We start from the raw sequence: 18975 nt of genomic DNA, 5'->3' as shown, positions 1-18975 counted from the left end.
CTGTCTTGATTCCTGTAGCTTTACAGTAAATCTTTAAATCGGTTAGCATGACTCCTCCAAGTTTGTTCTTTTTCTAAATTGTTTTGTCTGTTCTGGTTTTTTTTTTCTTCTTCTTCTTCTTTTTTTTTAGTGTAATCTTGTTTATATCTACAAGGAAATCCTGCTGGAATTTTTATTGAATTGCATTCAATCCATAGGTCAGTTTGGGAAGAATTTATATCTTAACTGTATCAGGTCTTAAAATCCATGGACGTGGTATGTCTTTATTTTCTTAAGTCTTTGACTTCTTGAGCATTGTGTAGGTTTCAGCATGCAGATCCTTCATATGTTTTGTTAAATTTATATCCAAATATTTCTTATTGCTGCTCCTGTAAGTGATATTTTTAAAAAATTTTGTTACTAATTTTATATCACCAGTATTTACAAATATGATCGATTTTTATATATTAACCTTCTATATGTGACCTTATGAACTCAGTTATTTTAGCAGCTTTTCTGTAGAATGCTTGAAATTTTCTATGTAGACATTGATGTTGTTTGTGCATAGAATAGTGTTATTTCTTCATTTCCAATCTTTTTTCCCCCCCTTGCCATACTGCACTAGCTAGGACTTTTTGTGAGTGGTGAGAATGAATATTCTTGTCTTCTTGATCTTGAAGGGAAAGCATTCAGTCTTTCACTTACTGTAAGTATGAGGTTAGCCATGTGGTTTTTTTGGTCAATGCCCTTAATCAGGTTCATGAAGTTTGCTCCTCTTAATGACTTCCTGAGAGTTGTTTGAATCATGAATGATGTTCAAGTTTGTTATGTTTTTTATGTGTTTGATAGGACCTTATGGTTTTCCTTGTGTTTTTTGTTTGTTTTTTGGTCTGTTAGTATGGTGGATCATAATTGATTGACTTTTTTGTCAAAGTTTGAATAAGCTTGCATTTCAAGGGTAAGCTCCATTTGGTTGTGGTGTATTATTCTTTTTACATGTTGCTAGATTTGATTTTCTAAATTTTGTTGAGCATTTTTACATTTTATGTTTATGATGGATTTGGTCTGTGGCTTTTTTGGGCCGTGATCGTATAGTGGTTAGTACTCTGCGTTGTGTGGCTTTTTTGGTACTGCTTTTGTCTGGTTTTAGTATCAGTGTGATGTTGGCCCCCCAGAAATGAGTTGGGAAGTTTTCCCACCTCTTCTATTTTCTGGAAGAGATCATGTAGAATTGTTATTACTTCTTCTTTAAATGTTTGGTAGAAAATGCAAGGGCCTGGGTTTGTTGTGTTGTGTTTTCAGAACATTTCAAACTATGAATTCAAGTTCTTTTACAGGCATGGGACTATTCAGGTTATCTGTTTCTTCTTGAGTGAATGTTAGTAGTTTCTGCTTTTCAAGGAATTGTTAATTTCATTGAATTATTGAATTTATGGGCATGTAACTATCTAGCATGCCCTTACTGTCTTTAATCTTGAGTTTGTAGTGATAATCTCTTTTTCATTCCTGATGTTGGTAATTGCATCATCTTTTTTCTTTGCCAATATACATAATGGTTTAATCTTTTTCAAAGAACCAGCTTTTGATTTAATTAGTTTTTCTCTTTTTTCCTGTTTTCAGTTTCATGGATTCTCTGTTATGTTACTTCTCTCCTCCTGCTTGCTTTGAATTTATTTTACTCTTTTTCTCATTTCTTTTTTTTTTTTTTTAAGATTTTATTTATTTCTTTGACAGAGAGAGATCACAAGTAGGCAGAGAGGCAGGCAGTGGTGGGGGGAAGCAGGCTCCCTGCTGAGCAGAGAGTCCAATGCCGGGCTCCATCCCAATATCCTGAGATCATGACCTGAGCCAAAGGTAGAGGCTTAACCCACTGAGCCACCCAGGCGCCCCCTTTTTCTCATTTTTTTTTTTTTAAGATTTTATTTATTTACTTGACAGACAGGGATTACAAGTAGACAGGCAGAGAGAGGAGGAAGCAGGCTCCCTGCTGAGCAGAGAGCCCGATGTGGGGCTCGATCCCAGGACCCTGGGATCATGACCTGAGCCGAAGGTAGAGGCTTAACCCACTGAGCCACCCAGGCGCCCCTTTTTTCTCATTTCTTAACGTAGAAACTTAGATTGTTTATTTGAGATCATTCTTTAAGAGAAGCATGTAATGTAGTCCAAGTCGGGCTCTCTGCTCAGCAGGGAGCCTGCTTCCCCCTCTCTCTCTGCCTGCATCTCTGCCTCCTTGTGATCTCTCTCTCTCTCTATCAAATAAATAAATCTTAAAAAAAAAAAATGAGCATGTAATGCTACAAATTTCCTTCTAATCACTGTTTTAGCTATACCCTACAAATTCTGATACTTTGAGCAAAAATTAAATGTCTCATTTCCCTTATATCTTACTCTTTTGCCCATGATCATTTAGAAATGTTTAATTTTCACGTGTTTAGGGAATTTTTGCCCTGTTATCTTTCCGTTATTGGTTTCTCATTATAGTCAGAAAACATACTCTAAAAAAAATACTATTTCAGTTATTTTAAATTTGTTAAAATTTTTAAATGGTCTAGGATATGGTTTGTCTTGGTGAATATCTCACATACAGTAAGAAGAATGTATATTCTGCTGTTCTATAGTTTTCTATAAAGGTCAATTAGATTGAGTTGGTTGATGATTATGTTCAGTTTTTCTGTATCCTTGCTGATACTTTGTATGCTTTCTATATCCATTACTGAGAGAAGAGTGTTGAAGTCTCCAACCATAATTGTGGGTTTTTCCGATTATATTTTCACTTCTATCCATTTTTGCATGTATTTTGAGGCTCTGTTCTTGGGTGTGTACATTATATCTTCTTGGTGAAACAAATCTTTTATCATTATGTAATGTTCTTTGTGGTAACTTCACTTGTTCTAAGTTCAGAAATAATCTGCTGTCTGATTTATATAGCTGCTTCAGTTTAATCTGATTGGTGTTTACATGGTATATCTTTTTGTATCCCTTTACTTTTGACTTGCCTTTATTATTTTTAAAGTGAGTTTCTTTTGATAGCATGTAGTTGGGTAATTTTTTTTAATCCAATCTGACAGTCTGATTTTTTGTTGATAAATTTATTTCAGCGTAAGTTTTAGCGTAGTTATTGTATTAAGTGTAGTTAATTGTAACATTACTTACATTATAATATATAACTATAATTACTCCTACTTGTTAATACAACATATGTAGTGATATTAAGTATAATTATTAATGTATTTGGATTTAGGTCTCCCATTTTATTTTTTTTCTTTAGTCCCTTTGTTTCCCATACTTTGATTTTTCTGTTCTTTCTTTTGGATTGTTTGATTTTTTTTTTCCTTTTCTAACAATCTATGAATTATTTTTTAAGATTACTTATTTGAGAGGAGAGAGAGCACACAGAAGCTGTGGAGAAGAAGCAGACTCTCTGCTGAGCAGGGAGCCTGACAAGGGGCTTGATCCCAGGACCCTGCGATCGTGACCCGAGCCAAAAGCAGATACCCAACTGACTGAGCCACCCAGGCCCCTATGAGTTCTTGATTTTATCGCTCTGTATAGGTTTTTAGTGGTTTCTCTAGGGATTACAATATACATGCCTACATGGTCTACTTAAAATTAGCATTTTATCACGTTAAGTGGGATGTAGAGCACATGCCACATAGGTCCCTTTTCCTTCCCGCTCACGTGGTATAGTTTGTCATCTATTTTTTTTTGAAAACCCCATCATACTATGTTAGGACTTTGGCTTTCAACTCTTGTACACAATTTAAAGAACTTAGAAGAAGAATTGTTGATTACATTTAAACCAGATATTTGCTGTAGCTGTTGCTGTTCCTTCATTCCTGAAGTTTGGTTATTATTTCTGGTACCATTTAACCAGTGTCTCAAGAATTCCTTTAGCATTTCTTTTAGAGCAGTAGATAATTTTCTCAGTTATTTTCCATCTGAGACTTCTCCTTATTTTGAATTTTTGCTTGATAGAGAATTCTAGGTTGGTAGTTCGTTTCTTTTGCCACTTTGAAAGCGGTGTTTCACTGCCTCTGGCCTCTCTGGTTTCTGGTAGAAATCTGCAGTCTTGGAACCATTATTACTCTGTATTTAACATCTTTTTTATAGCTGCTTTGGAGATATTTTCCCTGTCTTTAATGTTCAGCAGTTTGGTTATAGTGTTCAGGTATGAATTTCTTTGAGTTTCTTCCTATTTGAGGCTTACTGAGCTTCTTTATTTTACAAGTTTGTTTTTTGCTGTTTTGGGGGTGAATTTTCAGCCATTGTTCTTCACATTCTTGGGGGCATTGAACTTTTTCCCTTTTTTTTCTGGGACTTTAATGATGCAAATGTTGTATCTTTGTCATTGTCCTGCAGGTCCTTGAGGTTCTGTACTTTTTCTAATTTTTTTTTCTATTGTTTAGCTTGGAAAATTTCTATCCATATTATCTCTGGATTCACTGATTCTTTCCTCTGTCATTTCATCATGCTTTGAGTCTTTCCAGTGAATTTTAAGTTTGGGTTATTATTGTTGTTATTATTATTGCTTGGTTTTAAAGTTTCCATTTGTTTGCTTTTTTAAAATCTTCTGTTTCGGGGCACCTGGGTGGCTCAGCGAGTTAAAGCCTCTGCCTTCCGCTCAGGTCATGATCCCGGGGTTCTCGGGTCGAGCCCCTTGTTGGGCTCTCTGCTCAGCGGGGAGCCTGCTTCCTCCTCTCTCTATGCCTGCCTCTCTGCCTACTTGTGATCTCTCTGTGTCAAATAAATAAATAAAATCTTTAAAGAAAAATAAAAAAAATTAAATCTTCTGTTTCTCTGTGGAGGCAGTCTTTCCATTTGTTTCAAGAGTATTTGACCTTCTTGGGACATGGTTATAATACCCGCCCCCATTTTTTTTTTTTTAAAGAGCGCGCATGTGCGTGAGCATGCTGTGGGGGGGAGGGGAGGGGCGGAGGGAGAGGGAGAAAGAGAATCTCAGGCAGGCTGCATGCTCAGCACAGAACCCCATGAAAGGTCGGTCCCACTTCCCTGAGATCATGATCTGAGCTGAAGTTAAGAACTAGACACCTAACCAACTGAGCCACCCAGGCACCCCTGGGTGGCTCAGTGGTTTAGGCCGCTGCCTTCGGCTCCGGTCATGATCTCAGGGTCCTGGGATCGAGCCCCACGTCCGGCTCTCTGCTCGGCAGGGAGCCTGCTTCCCTCTCACTCTCTCTGCCTGCCTCTCTGCCTACTTGTGATCTCTGTCAAATAAATAAATAAAATCTTTAAAAAAAAAAAACAAAAGCAGCAACGACTTTGTTCTGTAATTCCAGCATCTGTATCATCTTGCTTATCTTTTCCTTTGTGAGATAATGAGATTTTCTGGGGTTTTGAAAGGCAGTTAATTTTGGATTGTATTATGGACAATTTGACTTCAGTGATTCTGGGTCATGTTTAAATCCTGTAGAAAATGGTGAATTTTTGCTTTAGCAAGAAATTTTCGTGGTTAGGTTCAGGCTACAAATTCCAACTAGCATTCTGTAAGCGGTGGTTCAGAAGTCCGTTCATTTTTTGGATTTTACTTGTATGATAGGTCTGCAACATCCTGTCTGGAAAGGTCATAGTTAGTTCTCAGACCCTTTGGAATGCTCTCACAGTCAAGTCCATGCGTGCCCAGCTCACGTATGAGCCCAGGAGCACACATACGACTTGGTGAGCTTTTCACGAACCTCCCGTTCTGCAGGCTCCCTAACGGCTTCTGGCGTCATGGGGAGCCCACCTTCCTGGTCGTTTGGCCAAAACTTGGGGCTTTACTTTCCACGACTATGTCCGCCTCTGGCCAAGCAGTGAGAGGGCAGAGGATCGCAGAACGAGGGATTCTCCTCTTCCTACTGGGACCACAGTTTCTCTGTCGAGCTTTAGGAGCTTTAGGAGCCTGCCGGACTGCGGCCGCCATTGCCCGCCTTGCTGGCCTGGTGTTCCCTGGGGACCGGGACTAGCGTGAAAGGGGTGAAACAAGAGTCCAGGAAATTCGCTCACTCTGCCTTATCGATAGGAGTCCCCTTCCTTAGACCAGAAATAGAAGGTTTCTCTGGAGCTTTTCTTTGTGCATCTGGTGTGCGGAGTCCGCTTTGGAGTCCAGGCTAGGAGATCCTGGAGGAACAGAAAGTGGGGAACTTGCCCCTGGTGTGGTGGTGCTTTGAGTTCTGGTTTCCTTTCTGTATCTGCCTGCTGCACCGTTTACTTCTCCAGGTCCTCAGATAAATTAGTCCAGGGTTTTCAGTTGCATTCTGTGGGAGATGGGGTGGCGCGTGCTTATTTCATCTTGACCTGCTCCTTAGGATTTCAAATAAGGTCACAGCGTGTGGATTTTCTGTTTTCCCCTTAAAAGCAAATACATTGGGAAGATAGTGGTTTAATATCTGCCTCTGTGGTTCCTATTATAATTATTTTCATCGTATTAAAGCCTCTTGAGGGGCGCCTGGGTGGCTCAGTGGGTTAATAAGCCTCTGCCTTCAGCTCAGGTCAGGATCTCAGGGTTCTGGGATGGAGCCCCACATCGGGCTCTGCTCGGCAGGGAGCCTGCTTCCTCCTCTCTCTCTGCCTGCCTCTCTGCCTGCTTGTCATCTCTGTCAGATAAATAAATAAATCTTCAAAAAACAAAGCAAAAAAACCTCTTGAACTACAGAAGGTGGCCATCTGTCTGCACCTCTTATAATTGTATTTAGAACTTTTCTGGAGCATAGAAATGCCTACTCCTTGTTCTGGTTCCAGCTCTCATTTTTCGTAGAGTAGAGAAACACTTTTTCTTTTAAAACCTTTTTGTTTTTGCCTGTATCACTCTCAGGTAGCCTAGGATTTTCTTTTTTTTTTTTTTTTTAAAGATTTTATTTATTTGACAGAGATCACAAGTAGGCAGAGAAGCAGGCAGGCAGAGACTTCAATTTTTTTCATAAAGATGGCTGCTAATTTAAAATAATAGAAAAAATGTGTCACTATATCAAGCAAATTAATTCTTTCACCCTGTATTTGTGTTAAGTTTATTTTAATGGGTATTTGCTACACACCTAGCGTGTAATGCCAGGTTCTGTACTGGTCACCATGGAGTAGAAATAAATGAAATAGTCACAGGCTGGGCATTTAGGTAAATTTTTGTCCATTACAGGAAGTTTATAGTGTGAAGAATTAATTAATTTCTTTCTGTTTTTAATTAAGATTAATTTTATTATTTTGGAGAGCGAGGGAGTGCATGGCGGGGGGGGGGGGCAAAAGGAGAGGGAGAGGGAGAATCTGAGGCACACTTCCCACTGAGCACAGAGCCTGAAGCAGGGCTTGATCTCATGATCCTGAGATCGTGACCTGCGCTGAAAATCAAGAGTCGGTTGCTTAACTGATCGAGACACATAGAGGCCCAAAGAATTTCTTTATTGTTCATGTTTAAATCTGTTAATCACAGCTTTTCCTTTAAAGTCGGTGATTAAGGGCACCTTGGTGGCTCAGTTGGTTAAGCACCTGCCTTCAGCTCAGGTCAAGACCCCAGAGTCCCAGGGTCGAGTCCCGCATTGGGCTCCCAGCTCCATGGGGAGTCTGCTTCTCCCTCTGCGCTTCTCCTCACTCGTGCTCTCTCTCATTGTCTCTCTCTCAAATAAATAAATAAGATCTTCAAAAAAAAAAAAGTCGGTGATTAAAATATATCCATTTTAATGAAATACTGTTGTACCAAAGTCTCGATAAAGTCCTGGATATATTTGTAGCTTCTGGATGGAGTCTGTTAAAGTTTTGTGTTTTGGGGTTTATTGTGGTTAAGGATTAGTTTCAGTTAAAAAAGTCCTAGCTATTTAAAAATTTTAAAACTTCTTAGTGGAATACTAAAGTGAGTAAGAAGAGTTTTGAGCGTCACTCAAACAGTTGAAGGAAAGTTCTTTGTTTCTAGTACTCTGGCCTCATAGGTTCCTAAAAGGTATGCTTTTAAAAAACAAAACCAGATGTTTAAAAAACAAACCAGATGTTTTAAGCATTTCTGTGTTCCTTTGTTTTTTGTTTTAATTTGACAAAGTCACAGCAAGAGATGGAACACAAGCAGGGGGAGTGGGAGAGGGGGAAGCAGGCTTCCTGCTGAGCAGGGAGCCCTAATGGGGCTCCATCCCAGGACTCTGGGATCATGACCTGAGTCAAAGGCAGATGCTTAATGACTGAACCAACCAGGTGCCTGTCCTTTGTTCTTTTATTAAAAGAGTATTTCGGAAATTGGATCAAAGCATTTATCTTAACCCAGTATTTCTCTGCTGATCAGGGAGCCTGATGGGATGCGGGGCTTGATCCCAGGACCTGGGGATCAAGACTGAGCCAAAGGCAGATACTTAACAACTGAACCACCCAGGTGCCCCTAACCCAGTATTTCTTGAGTTAAAACTGTTTCATTTACTAATTTATTAAAATGTTTAAAATGTATTAAATATATATTATATAATATATATTAACAGATTTAAACATCAATATATATTAATATATTAAAATATATTAATGTCCTTTTATTCTTTTTTTAAAAATATTTTGGGGCACCCGGGTGGCTCAGTTGGTTGAGCAGCTCAGGTCATGATCCTGGAGTCTGGGATCTCTCAATATATTATTATATTATTTATTTGAGAGACAGAGTGAATGAGAGCAAGAAAATATAAATATTTATATATATATATTATTATATTATATATTATATTATTATATATAATCTGTATATAGAGAGATATATCTCTCTCTATATATTATTATTTTATTTGAGAGAGTGAATGAGAGCAAGAAAATATAAATATTTTTATATATATATATAAATATATATTTTATTTATTTGAGAGAGAGAGAGAGAGAAAGAGCCTGAGAGGGGAGAGAGTCAGAGGTAGAAGCAGACTCCCCACTAAGCAGGGAGGCCAACTTGGGGCTCTATCCCAGGGCTCTGGGTTCATGACCTGACCTGAAGGCGGACACTTAACTGACTGAGCCACCTCTGTGCCCCAGTGTCCTTTTATTCTTACGTGAAAACTGAATTCTCCTGATCCAAAAGAAGGATGTAACCTCATTCAGTGTTTCTGAAATGAAATATAGTTAATATTTTATTTAAAGATGTCAAAACTTCTTTCAGTGAGTTTAATCGCCCAGAAAATAAATGCATTAGTGTCTGTACAATTTCTTACAGCATTTGTTGGGGATTGGCAGCTGTTTTTAGTGGTGGAAAAGCTAGAACTGAGAACCCAAGTTCTGATTTTTAGGCTTTTTGACAGACATTTTCAACAAAACTAGTGTCTTTGTTCTGATTAACAATTTGCTCATAGTGGCTATACAACAAATGTTTGTTGAGAGAGTGAAATTAGATTGGATTATGTTATATCTGGTTAAAGGCAGAATAGTCCCCCCAGATCTTCACCATGGATACCTTTCATCGAGGCCCTGGTTGTAGAGAGCAGTAATTTACACGCAAGCACATAACTTGTTATAGCTCTGGGTATTAGAGGCACTTCCGGTGCTCATGGCAGACCTGAGCTTTTGCCTAACTCTTGCACTTTCCCTTTTTTTCTTTGAATTCTTTTTTCTTTTTTTTTTTTTTGACGTGTTAAAAAAAGATACATGAACTCTACCTTCTTAACAAATTTTTAAGTATATGGTACGATACTGTGAACTATACGTACAGTGTTGTATAGCAGATGTCTAGAACTTACTCATTTTGGGTAGCTGAAACTTTATACCTGTTAACAGTCGCTCTCTGCATCTTCCTCCATCCCCTACAGTTACTGTTCTGTTTTCTGCTTCTGTGAGGTTGACTGTTCGATACCGCATATAAGTGGAATCCTGCAGTCTTTGTTGTTCTGTGACTGGCTTATTTTATTAGCGTAATGTCCCCAAGGTTCATTCACGTGGTCACATACGGCAGTAGTTCCTTCTTTTTATGGCTGAACCATATTCCGTTGTATGTCTGTACCACATTTTGTTTATACGCGTATCTGTCCACGGACGTTTGGTTGTTTCTATATCTTGGCAGTGGTGAATAATGCTGCAGTGAAATGGGAGGGCAGGTATCTCTTGAGGATCCTGATTTCGGGTTTGTTTGTTTGTTGATGAATGACCCGGAAGTGGCATTGCTGCAGTAAGTGCAACTTCTTTTGCGGAGTCTCGCTGCTGTTTTCCACAGTGGCCACGCCATTGTACATTCCCACCAACCAGGCATGAGGGCTCAGTTTCTCCACATCTCACTAACACTTGTTAACTTTTCTTTTCTTTTCTTTTTTTGGTAATGATTATCCTAACAGGTATGAGATGATTGAGATCTCATGGCGGTTCTGTTCTTTTGGTCTGTCTTTAGGCTCGTACCTTACTGTTTTCATTATTGTAGCTTTATAATGTTTTTGAAGTCAGGAGGTGTGATGCCTCTGGCATTGTTCTTCTTTCTCAAGGTTCTTTGGACTATTCAAGTCCTTTGTGGTGCCTTATGAATTTTAGGATTTTTTTTTCTATTTCTGTTAAAAAAAATACCACTGACATTTTGATAGGGGTTCTGTTGATTCTGTAGACTGTTTTGGGAAGTGACATCTTAACAATATTACATCTTCCATTTCACGAACACAGGATGTTTTTCCATTTATTTGTGCTCTCTAATTTCTTTAAGCAATGCATTACAGTTTTAAGTGTACAAATCTTTCACTTCCTTAGTTAAGTCTATTCTTAAGTATTTTGTTCTCCATGATGCTATTGTAAGTGGGATTGTTTGCTTAATTTCCTTTTTTTTTTAAAGATTTTATTTATTTATTTCTCAGAGTGAGCACAGGCAGACAGAGTGGCAGGCAGAGGCAGAGGGAGAAGCAGGCTCCCCACTAAGCAAGGAGCCCAATGAGGGACTCGATCCCAGGACGCTGGAATCATGACCTGAGGCGAAGGCAGCCGCTTAACCAACTGAGCCACCCAGGCGTCCCTTAATTTCCTTTTTGATAAGTATAGTTCATTGTTAGTATATAGAAATGCAGCTAATTTTTGTATGTTGATTTTGTATCTGTGATTCTGAATTCAACTATCAGTTTTTTTGTGGAGTCGTCAGGATTTTCTACATATAAGGTGAAGTCATCTGCAAAGAGAGATAATGTAACTTTTTCCTTTCCAATTTGGATACTGCCCCTCACCCCCATCCTAATAGCCTTGGCTAGACTTCTAGTACTATGTTACATAGAGAGATTAAAAGTGGGCGTCCTTGCCTTATTCCTAATATTAGAGGAAAAGCTTTCAGTTTTTCGGGATGGAGTAAGATGTTAGCTGTGAGTTCCGTATATGGCTTTTATTATGTTGAAGTAATTTCCTTTTGTTCCTAGTGTGTTGAGAGTTTTAAATAATGAAAGAGTGTTGAATTTTCTCAAATGCTTTTTCTGCATCTGTCAAGTTGATATGGTATATGGTATATCACTATAATTGATTTTCATATGTTGGACTATCCACTTGGCCATGGTATGTGATGCTTTTAATGTAGTGTTGAATTCTGTTTGCTCATATTTTGTTGAGGATTTATATAGTTATACACACACACACACACACACACACACACACACATCAGGGATATTGTTCTGTAGTTCTTTTTTTTTTTTAATTTTTAATTTTTTTATTAACATATAATGTATTATTAGCCCAGGGGTACAGGTCTGTGAATCGCCAGGTTTATGCACTTCATAGCACATACCTTCCCCAATGTCCATAAACCCACCACCCTCTTCCTACCCCCCTCCCCGGGCAACCCTCAGTTTGTTTGTTCTATAGTTTTCTTATAGTGTCTTTGTCTGGCTTTGGTATTAGGGTAATGCTGGCCTCATTAAATGAGTTTGAAAGTGTTCATTTTTAATTTTTTTGGAAAGAGTTTGAGGATTATTATTAATTCTTCTTTAAATGTGGTAGAATTCACCAGTGAAGCCATCTGTTCCTGGGCTTTTCTTTGTGGGAAGGGTTTTTGATTACTGAATTAGTCTCCTTACAAATTGTAGATATGTTCAATTTCTCTCTTTCTTGGTGATTCAGTCTTAGTAGGTTGTATGTTTCTAGGAATTTATTTCTTCTAAGTTGTTGGCATATATCTAATTTGTTGGCATATTGTTCATAAGTGTCTTGTGATACTTTTAGTTCTGTGGCATCAGTTGTAATATCTCCATTTATTTTTTATTTTATTTGTCTCTCTTTTTATTTTAGTCTAGCTAAAAGTTGATCAATTTTGTTGATCTTCTTAAAAAACCAACCTTTTCATTGATTTTTTCCATTGTTTTTCTATTCTGTATTTGTTTATTTCTTTAATTTTTATTCCTTCATTTTAACTTTGTGCTTAATTTCTTATTTCTAGTTTCTTACATAAAGTTAGGTTCTTTGAAATCTTTCTACTATCTTAATGTAAGCATTTATAGCTATAAATGTTCCCTTGATACTGGTTTTACTGCATCCAATAAAATTTTGAGATTTTCTGTTTTCATTTGTCTCAAGATATTTTTTAAATTTCCATTTCGATTTCTTTTTCAACTCATTGGTTGCTTGAGAGTATAATTGTTTAATTTCCACATATTTCTGAATTTTCCAGTTTTCCTTTTATTTTGATTTCTGGGTTTATTCCATTGTGGTTGGGAAAGATACCTGATAGGATTTCTGTCTTCTTAAATTTAAAACCAGTTTTGTGACCAAATGTGTGATCTGTCTTAGAGAGTGATCTGAATGTGTATTCTATTCTGCTGCTGTAGGTGGAACGTTCTGTGTCTTATCTGTCTGTTAGGTCCATTTGGTCTGTGGTGTTTGAGTCCTCTTTCCTTCCAAATTTTCTGTCTGGATGTTCTATATTGATTATTGAAAATGTGTTATTAGGGGCACCTGGGTGGCTCGGTGGCGCCTGCTTTCAGCTCAGGTCATGATCCCAGAGTCCTGGGAATCGAGGTCCCGCATTGGGCTCTCTGCAAAGCAGGGAGCCTGCTCCCCCCACCCCCCGCCTGCCTCTGCCTACTTGTGATCTCTCTGTCAAATAAATAAATAAAATCTTAAAAAAAAAAAAAAGATTCTCTCTAAAAAAAAGAAAAAATGGGTTATTGAAGTCATTGTATTATTATTTATTTCTTCCTTCGCTTCCGTCAGTGGTTTCTTTTCATATTTAGATGCTCTGATGTTGGGTACATACATATATTTATAATTGTTATAGCGTCTTGGTGGATTGACCCTTTTATCATTGTCTCTTGTGACAGTTTTTGACTTAAAGTTTGTTTTGTCTAATACAAGGTTAGTCCCCTTGTCCCTGCTCTCTTTTGGTTACTATTTACGTGGAATATCATTTTCCATTCCTTCACTTTCTGCCTGTGTGTAACCTTAAATCTAAATTGGGTCTCTTGTAGACAGCATGTAGCGGGACCTGATTATTAAAAAAAAAAAACAAAACCCTTCAGCTTCTCTATGTCTTTTGGGGAATTTAACCCATTTACATTTATAGTAATTATTGATAGGGTAGGATTTACTGTTGCCATCTTGTTCATTGTTTTTCTGAGTGGCTTTAAGGTCTTTTTCTTTACTTTCTTGCTGCCTTCCTTTGTGTTCCCTTGTTTTTATTAGTGATTTTATAGTAATTTATATAGATTTTATAGTGATATGCTTTCATTTCTTTCTCATTCTTTTGCATATCTCCCATAGGTATTTTCATTGTGGTCACCATGGGACTTATATAAAAGATCTTATAGCAATCTGCATTAAGCTGATAACAACTTAAGTCACATACAAAAACTATGTTTTTGCTTCTCCCTTGCTCCTCCCTCACCCCGGCACTTTCTTAACTAAAATAGATCATTTTAGTTTTTAGCACATGTTTTTTTTTTCTGTAAATAGTGATAATCTATTTTTTTTTTAAGATTTAATTTATTTATTTGTCAGAGAGAGTGAGCACAGACAGAGTGGCAGGCAGAGGCAGGGGGAGAAGCAGGCTCCCTGCCGAGCAAGGACCCCGATGCGGGACTCCATCCCAGGACTCTGGGATCATGACCTGAGCCAAAGGCAGCTGCTTAACCAACTGAGCCACTCAGGTGTCCCGATAATCTATTCTTTAAAAAAAAAAAAAACTCTGAGAACCCAGGGGTTCTCAAAGTATGGTTTGCACACCCATAGAGGGTCCCTAGAAATTTTTTTCAACAGGGTCCATTTAGTCAAAACTGTTTCCATGATAATTCGGAGATGGTATTTGTCTTTTTCACGGTATTGACATTTGTAATGATGGGGCAAGGACAGCTGTGGGAAAACCTGCTGGCACTGGGCCAAATTGTAGTAATAGTCATTTTGTGCTGCTAGATGCTTCTAGTAAGACGAAGTGCCAGTTTTACTTAAAGATGTCTTTGGGGAAGTAGATAATTAATTTTGTTAAATCAAAACCGTTGGGTATATGGATTTTTTTTAAGACATAAATTTTATTTTTAATTTTTTTATTTAAAGTCCAGTTAGTGGGGCACCTGGGTGGCTCAGTCGATTAAGCATCTGTCTTCGGCTGGGGTCATGATCTCAGGGTCCTGGGATCGAGACCCATGTTGGGCTCTCTGCTCAGCAGGGAGCCTGCTTCTCCCTCTCCCTACCATTCCTCCTGCTTGTGTTCTCTGTCTCTCTGTTAAATAAATGAATAAAGTCTTCAAAAAATAGTAATAAAAATAAAGTCCAGTTAGTTAACACACAATGTAATATTATTTTCATACATACATGTAGTGATCAGCACTTCCACACATCACCCAGTGCCGACCGTAGCACGGGTATGTGGTTTGTTGATGTGCGATGGCGTGAGCAGTGTGCAGAGCATTTCTGCACTCTCGGCTGTGCTACTGTGTTAAGGAGAAGCACATGTGTGTTTGACTGCTTTTGTGAGCCCAAGTAGCTGCTTTTTTTCTTTTTTAAGACTTTATTGATTAGAGAGAGAGTGAAAGAGCAGGGAGGGAGAGAGAATCTGAAGCCGATTCCATGCTGAGTGTAGAGTCCCACATGGGGTTTGATCTCACGACTCTGAGATCATGATCTGAGCTGAAACCAGGAGTCAAACCCTCAACTGGCTGAGCCCCCCCCCCCCCCCGGCACTTCTCAGTTAGCTGCTTTTTTGATGGAATACCACTTTTACTCCAAAGAAAGACTGTGGCTACACAGACTTAGGTATTTTTCCAGACATTTTCTTGAAAATGAGTGAAATGAGCTTGTCATTTCAAGTATTTGTTGATAGTACTTTTTGCTGACAGTATTTGTTGCCCATTGTAAAATGTAAGCCTTTTCAAGTGAAAATGAGAATTTTGGGAAACTTGTATTCACCACGCGGTGCTTTGGCAGCTTTAAAGAATGTTCGATAAGGTGATTTTAATGATGTGACTTCTTTTACACTGTATGATGCAGTGTATCAACATTTGGAAGGTCTGCATAAGTCAGTGAACCAGTATTTTCGAAAATATTCAAAAATATGTGGTGTCATAAAATCAAGAGTAAAAAGATCCACTTACCACGGGAAATAGACCATTGGGTTTTAATATAACAGACACATTTACTGATCTGGTTTGCACTTCCACATTCTAACTAACCTTTAAGAAACTACCACTTGTCAAGTTCTGATGTAGTATCAAAGAAGAGTATCTTCACAGTGATTTCAGAAAGCTGTTAAAATACTCTTTCCCATCTCTGCATGTCTGAGACAAGATTTTCTTAATGTAGATTAAAGAGGGGTGCCTGGGTGGCTCAGTCATTGAGCATCTGGTTTTGGTTCAGGTCATGGTACCAGCATCCTGGGATCGAGCCCCATATCAGTCTCCCTGCTCCACGGGAAGCCTGCTTCTCCCTCTCCCACTCCCCCTGCTTGTGTTCCTTCTCTCTGTCAGATAAATAAACAAAATCTTTAGAAATATATAGCGATAAAAGAAAACCGTTTCTCCATTCACAAAGCTTCTGATATGTGTGAGTTTTCACACCAAGCATTCTTCTCTCTGTGGGGTCCTACCATTTAATTCATTCTGGCACTAACTCCCCAGAGGTAGCGCCGACCTCCCAGGTTAAGGGCTCAGTCCCACAAATTGCCCCCCATTTCAGGTGCCAGCTGCAAGTCTCAAATTTTTACTTATACTTCTGGCCGACCAGCTATATAAATCCAGGGTTTCCACAACCTCTCTTTGTGTTCAGTAAAATTTTATAATAACTCACAGAACCTAGGGAAACACTTTACTGGTTTATTATAAAGTATGTTATAAAGTATACAAGTGAACCACCAAGTGAAGAGGTGCAGAGGGCAAGGTCAAGAAGGATCCCAAGTGCTGGAGGCCCTGTCTTTGTGGGGTTGGGATGTGCCACCCTTCCAGCAAATGGATGCACTCAGCATCCTGGAAGCTCTCTGAACCACTTCATTCAGGGGTTTTGTGGTTCTATAATGTGGGCACGATTGGTTGAATTACTGGCTATTGGTGATTAACTTGATGATCCCCCAGCTCTTCCACTCTCCCTGGAGGGTGGGGAGTGGGGCTGAAAGTTCTCATTCTGTAATCACATGGTTGGTTTCTCTGGCAACCAGCCCCATTTCTGCAAGTCACCTCATTACCATAAACTTTTCTATGGTTGAAAGGGGCATATTATGAATAACAAAATATGCTTCTCTCACCCCTACCACTCAGGAAATTCCAGGGGTTTTAGAAGCTCTCTGCCAGGAACAAGGATGAAGACTGTGTGTGTGTGTGTGTGTGTGTGTGTGTGTGTGTGTGTATTATATCACTGTATGAAAATACACTTCAGCCAACACAAAATAACACTGCAGATTGAATGCCAAAGCAGATATGAAAACATAGCAGTTTCCTATCAATATAAACAGAGTGTTGCAAAAATGTTCAATAATGCCCTCTTCCCACTAATTTTTTGGAAATGTATTTTGGAAATTTATTGTTTGGAAAATCGGTTTTTTTCCCATAAAAAAATGTATCTGTTAATTTAGAAAAGATTTGCTAATGTTAATTTTAATGGAGTCAGAAAAATTTTTTTTTAATTTTTTTTTTCAGAGATTTTATTTATTTGACAGAGGAGAGAGAGCACAAGCAGGGGGAGCGGCGGGGGGGCGGGGGGGGGGCAGGGAGAAGCAGGCTCCCTGCTAAGCAGAGAACCTGATGCGGGACTCCATCCCACGACCCTGGGACCATGACCTGAGCCAAAGGCAGTGGCTTAACCATCTGAGCCACCCAGGCACCCCAGTTTTTAAAAATTTCTAATATCTTCATATCCCACTAACGAAAGATCTTTAGGTTCCTCAATAACTTAGGGTTGCAAAGAAGTCCTGAGACTCAAAAGTTTTGAGACTCATTGTTTTAACCTTCTAAGGTCGTTGAAAGTTAAACAGATGTGTTTATGAATGTGAAATCATTTTGTAAAATATTTTAAGTGTAGGTTTATAAATAACTTTTTATTTTTAACAGCTCTTGCTGTTACATTTGCTGTGCAAGTCCTTCAAGTTGAGACTTGGAGAAGAAACCTGGGAAGAGAACATGCTGAAGTAATTGCTATTGCGGAGTTCTTTAGTTTAGATGGGAGTCAGGGCGGGAATTCACATAGAACTCTGTTCCACAAACCAGACAGTGAAAACATAACATGCTGGAGGCTTGTTTTGTCCTAAATACTTTGTGATACGTATTTATATTTGTAATATACGTATATGGATTTGTATGTGTGTTTGCTTGGTCATACCGGAAACAGGTCTGCTGCTCATGATTCTAGTCCATTACTCGTCCAAGTTGCTCTTTGAGTTTTGAAGTTGTCCCCTTCTTTCCTTGCAGGTATAGAACAAGATGCAGTGAATACTTTTACCAAATATATATCTCCAGATGCTGCTAAACCAATACCAATTACAGAAGCAATGAGAAATGACATCATAGGTAAGCCGTGCTTGAAGCTATGGCAAAAATAAATAAATAAATAAATAATGCATGTTTTTGGTTATTAACTAAGATTTTTTATGAACATGGAATTCAACATATCCCTTCCCAGTCTGTTTTCAGAGCACTTTATATATCCACTGTATCTCACTTTAGATTTTTCCGCTCTTATATGTTGGACCCAAATTCTTAGACTTTGATTCAAATAACAGCAGCAGCAAGGAAATAACAGTAGCACTCATTTATTGAGTACTCAGTGTGTCCCAGACAGCATTGTAGGCACTTTCCATGGCTAAACTCTATAATCTTCTAAAGAACGTTGTAACGTAAATATAGTTATTATTTTACAGATGAGGAATCAGAGGCACAAAGAGGGTAAATAATTTGCCCAAAGTAACACGACTCAGACACGGCAGAGTCGGGATTTGAAAACAGATGCTTCCACATTAAGTAGTGTGCTATTTGGCAGTGCTTTCAAACTGTAAATTCAGACCAGTCTCCTCTTAGACCTACCTTCCTGCCAAACAAAGGACTAGAATAGAAAAATTGAAGTGCTCAGTAGTAATAAGGGCAAACAAACATCATTCCAGGGCATTTTATATATATATATATATTATATATATATAATATATATATTATATATATATATAAATTATATATATATAAATTATATATATAATATATATATATTATATATATATTATATATATACTGTATGTGTGTGTATATATATATTTATATGTATGTATACTGTGCCACATAAATCTGTTTCTCTGTAGGTCCTAGTAAGAAAAAAATTGTCAGTTTTGGCTGCATTGTATCAGAAGGACCTTAGGTGCACCTGTAATCACAGTTGACAGTGGTTTGTTTGTTCATTAAATAAATACTATATTCCCATCAAGTCCTAGTACTGAGTTTTATATTTTTATTACAAGGACTTTGTGTTTTTGATTTATGAAATGAATCATGCCATTAACAGATTCTTCCCAGCATGGGGCTCTTAACGTCTTCACCAGAGATACTTTGCACTCGATCATCATTGCAGATAGTAAAACCCTTTCCTGTCGGATCTGTGGTTCTTAAATTGGCCCACCATACTTCCTAGTGAACAACTGTTGGCTATTTTGGG

The 18975-nt window shown here is 38.2% G+C and overlaps 1 protein-coding gene across 2 annotated transcripts in view; it reads left to right on the top strand.

Moving 5' to 3' along the window:
• AKAP10 (A-kinase anchoring protein 10) overlaps nt 1-18975 on the top strand; it is an 81776-nt gene that overhangs the window by 25189 nt on the left and 37612 nt on the right. For both annotated transcript variants that reach the window (XM_045984291.1, XM_045984292.1), the window contains exon 5: nt 17748-17846. In XM_045984291.1, coding sequence (XP_045840247.1) covers nt 17748-17846 — 99 coding nt within the window. The remainder of the gene's footprint in view (nt 1-17747; nt 17847-18975) is intronic.

The sequence above is a fragment of the Meles meles genome, chromosome 18 (assembly GCF_922984935.1).
Source record: "Meles meles chromosome 18, mMelMel3.1 paternal haplotype, whole genome shotgun sequence".
Classification (NCBI taxonomy): domain Eukaryota; kingdom Metazoa; phylum Chordata; class Mammalia; order Carnivora; family Mustelidae; genus Meles; species Meles meles.
This window is presented reverse-complemented; position numbering and strand designations above follow the sequence as displayed.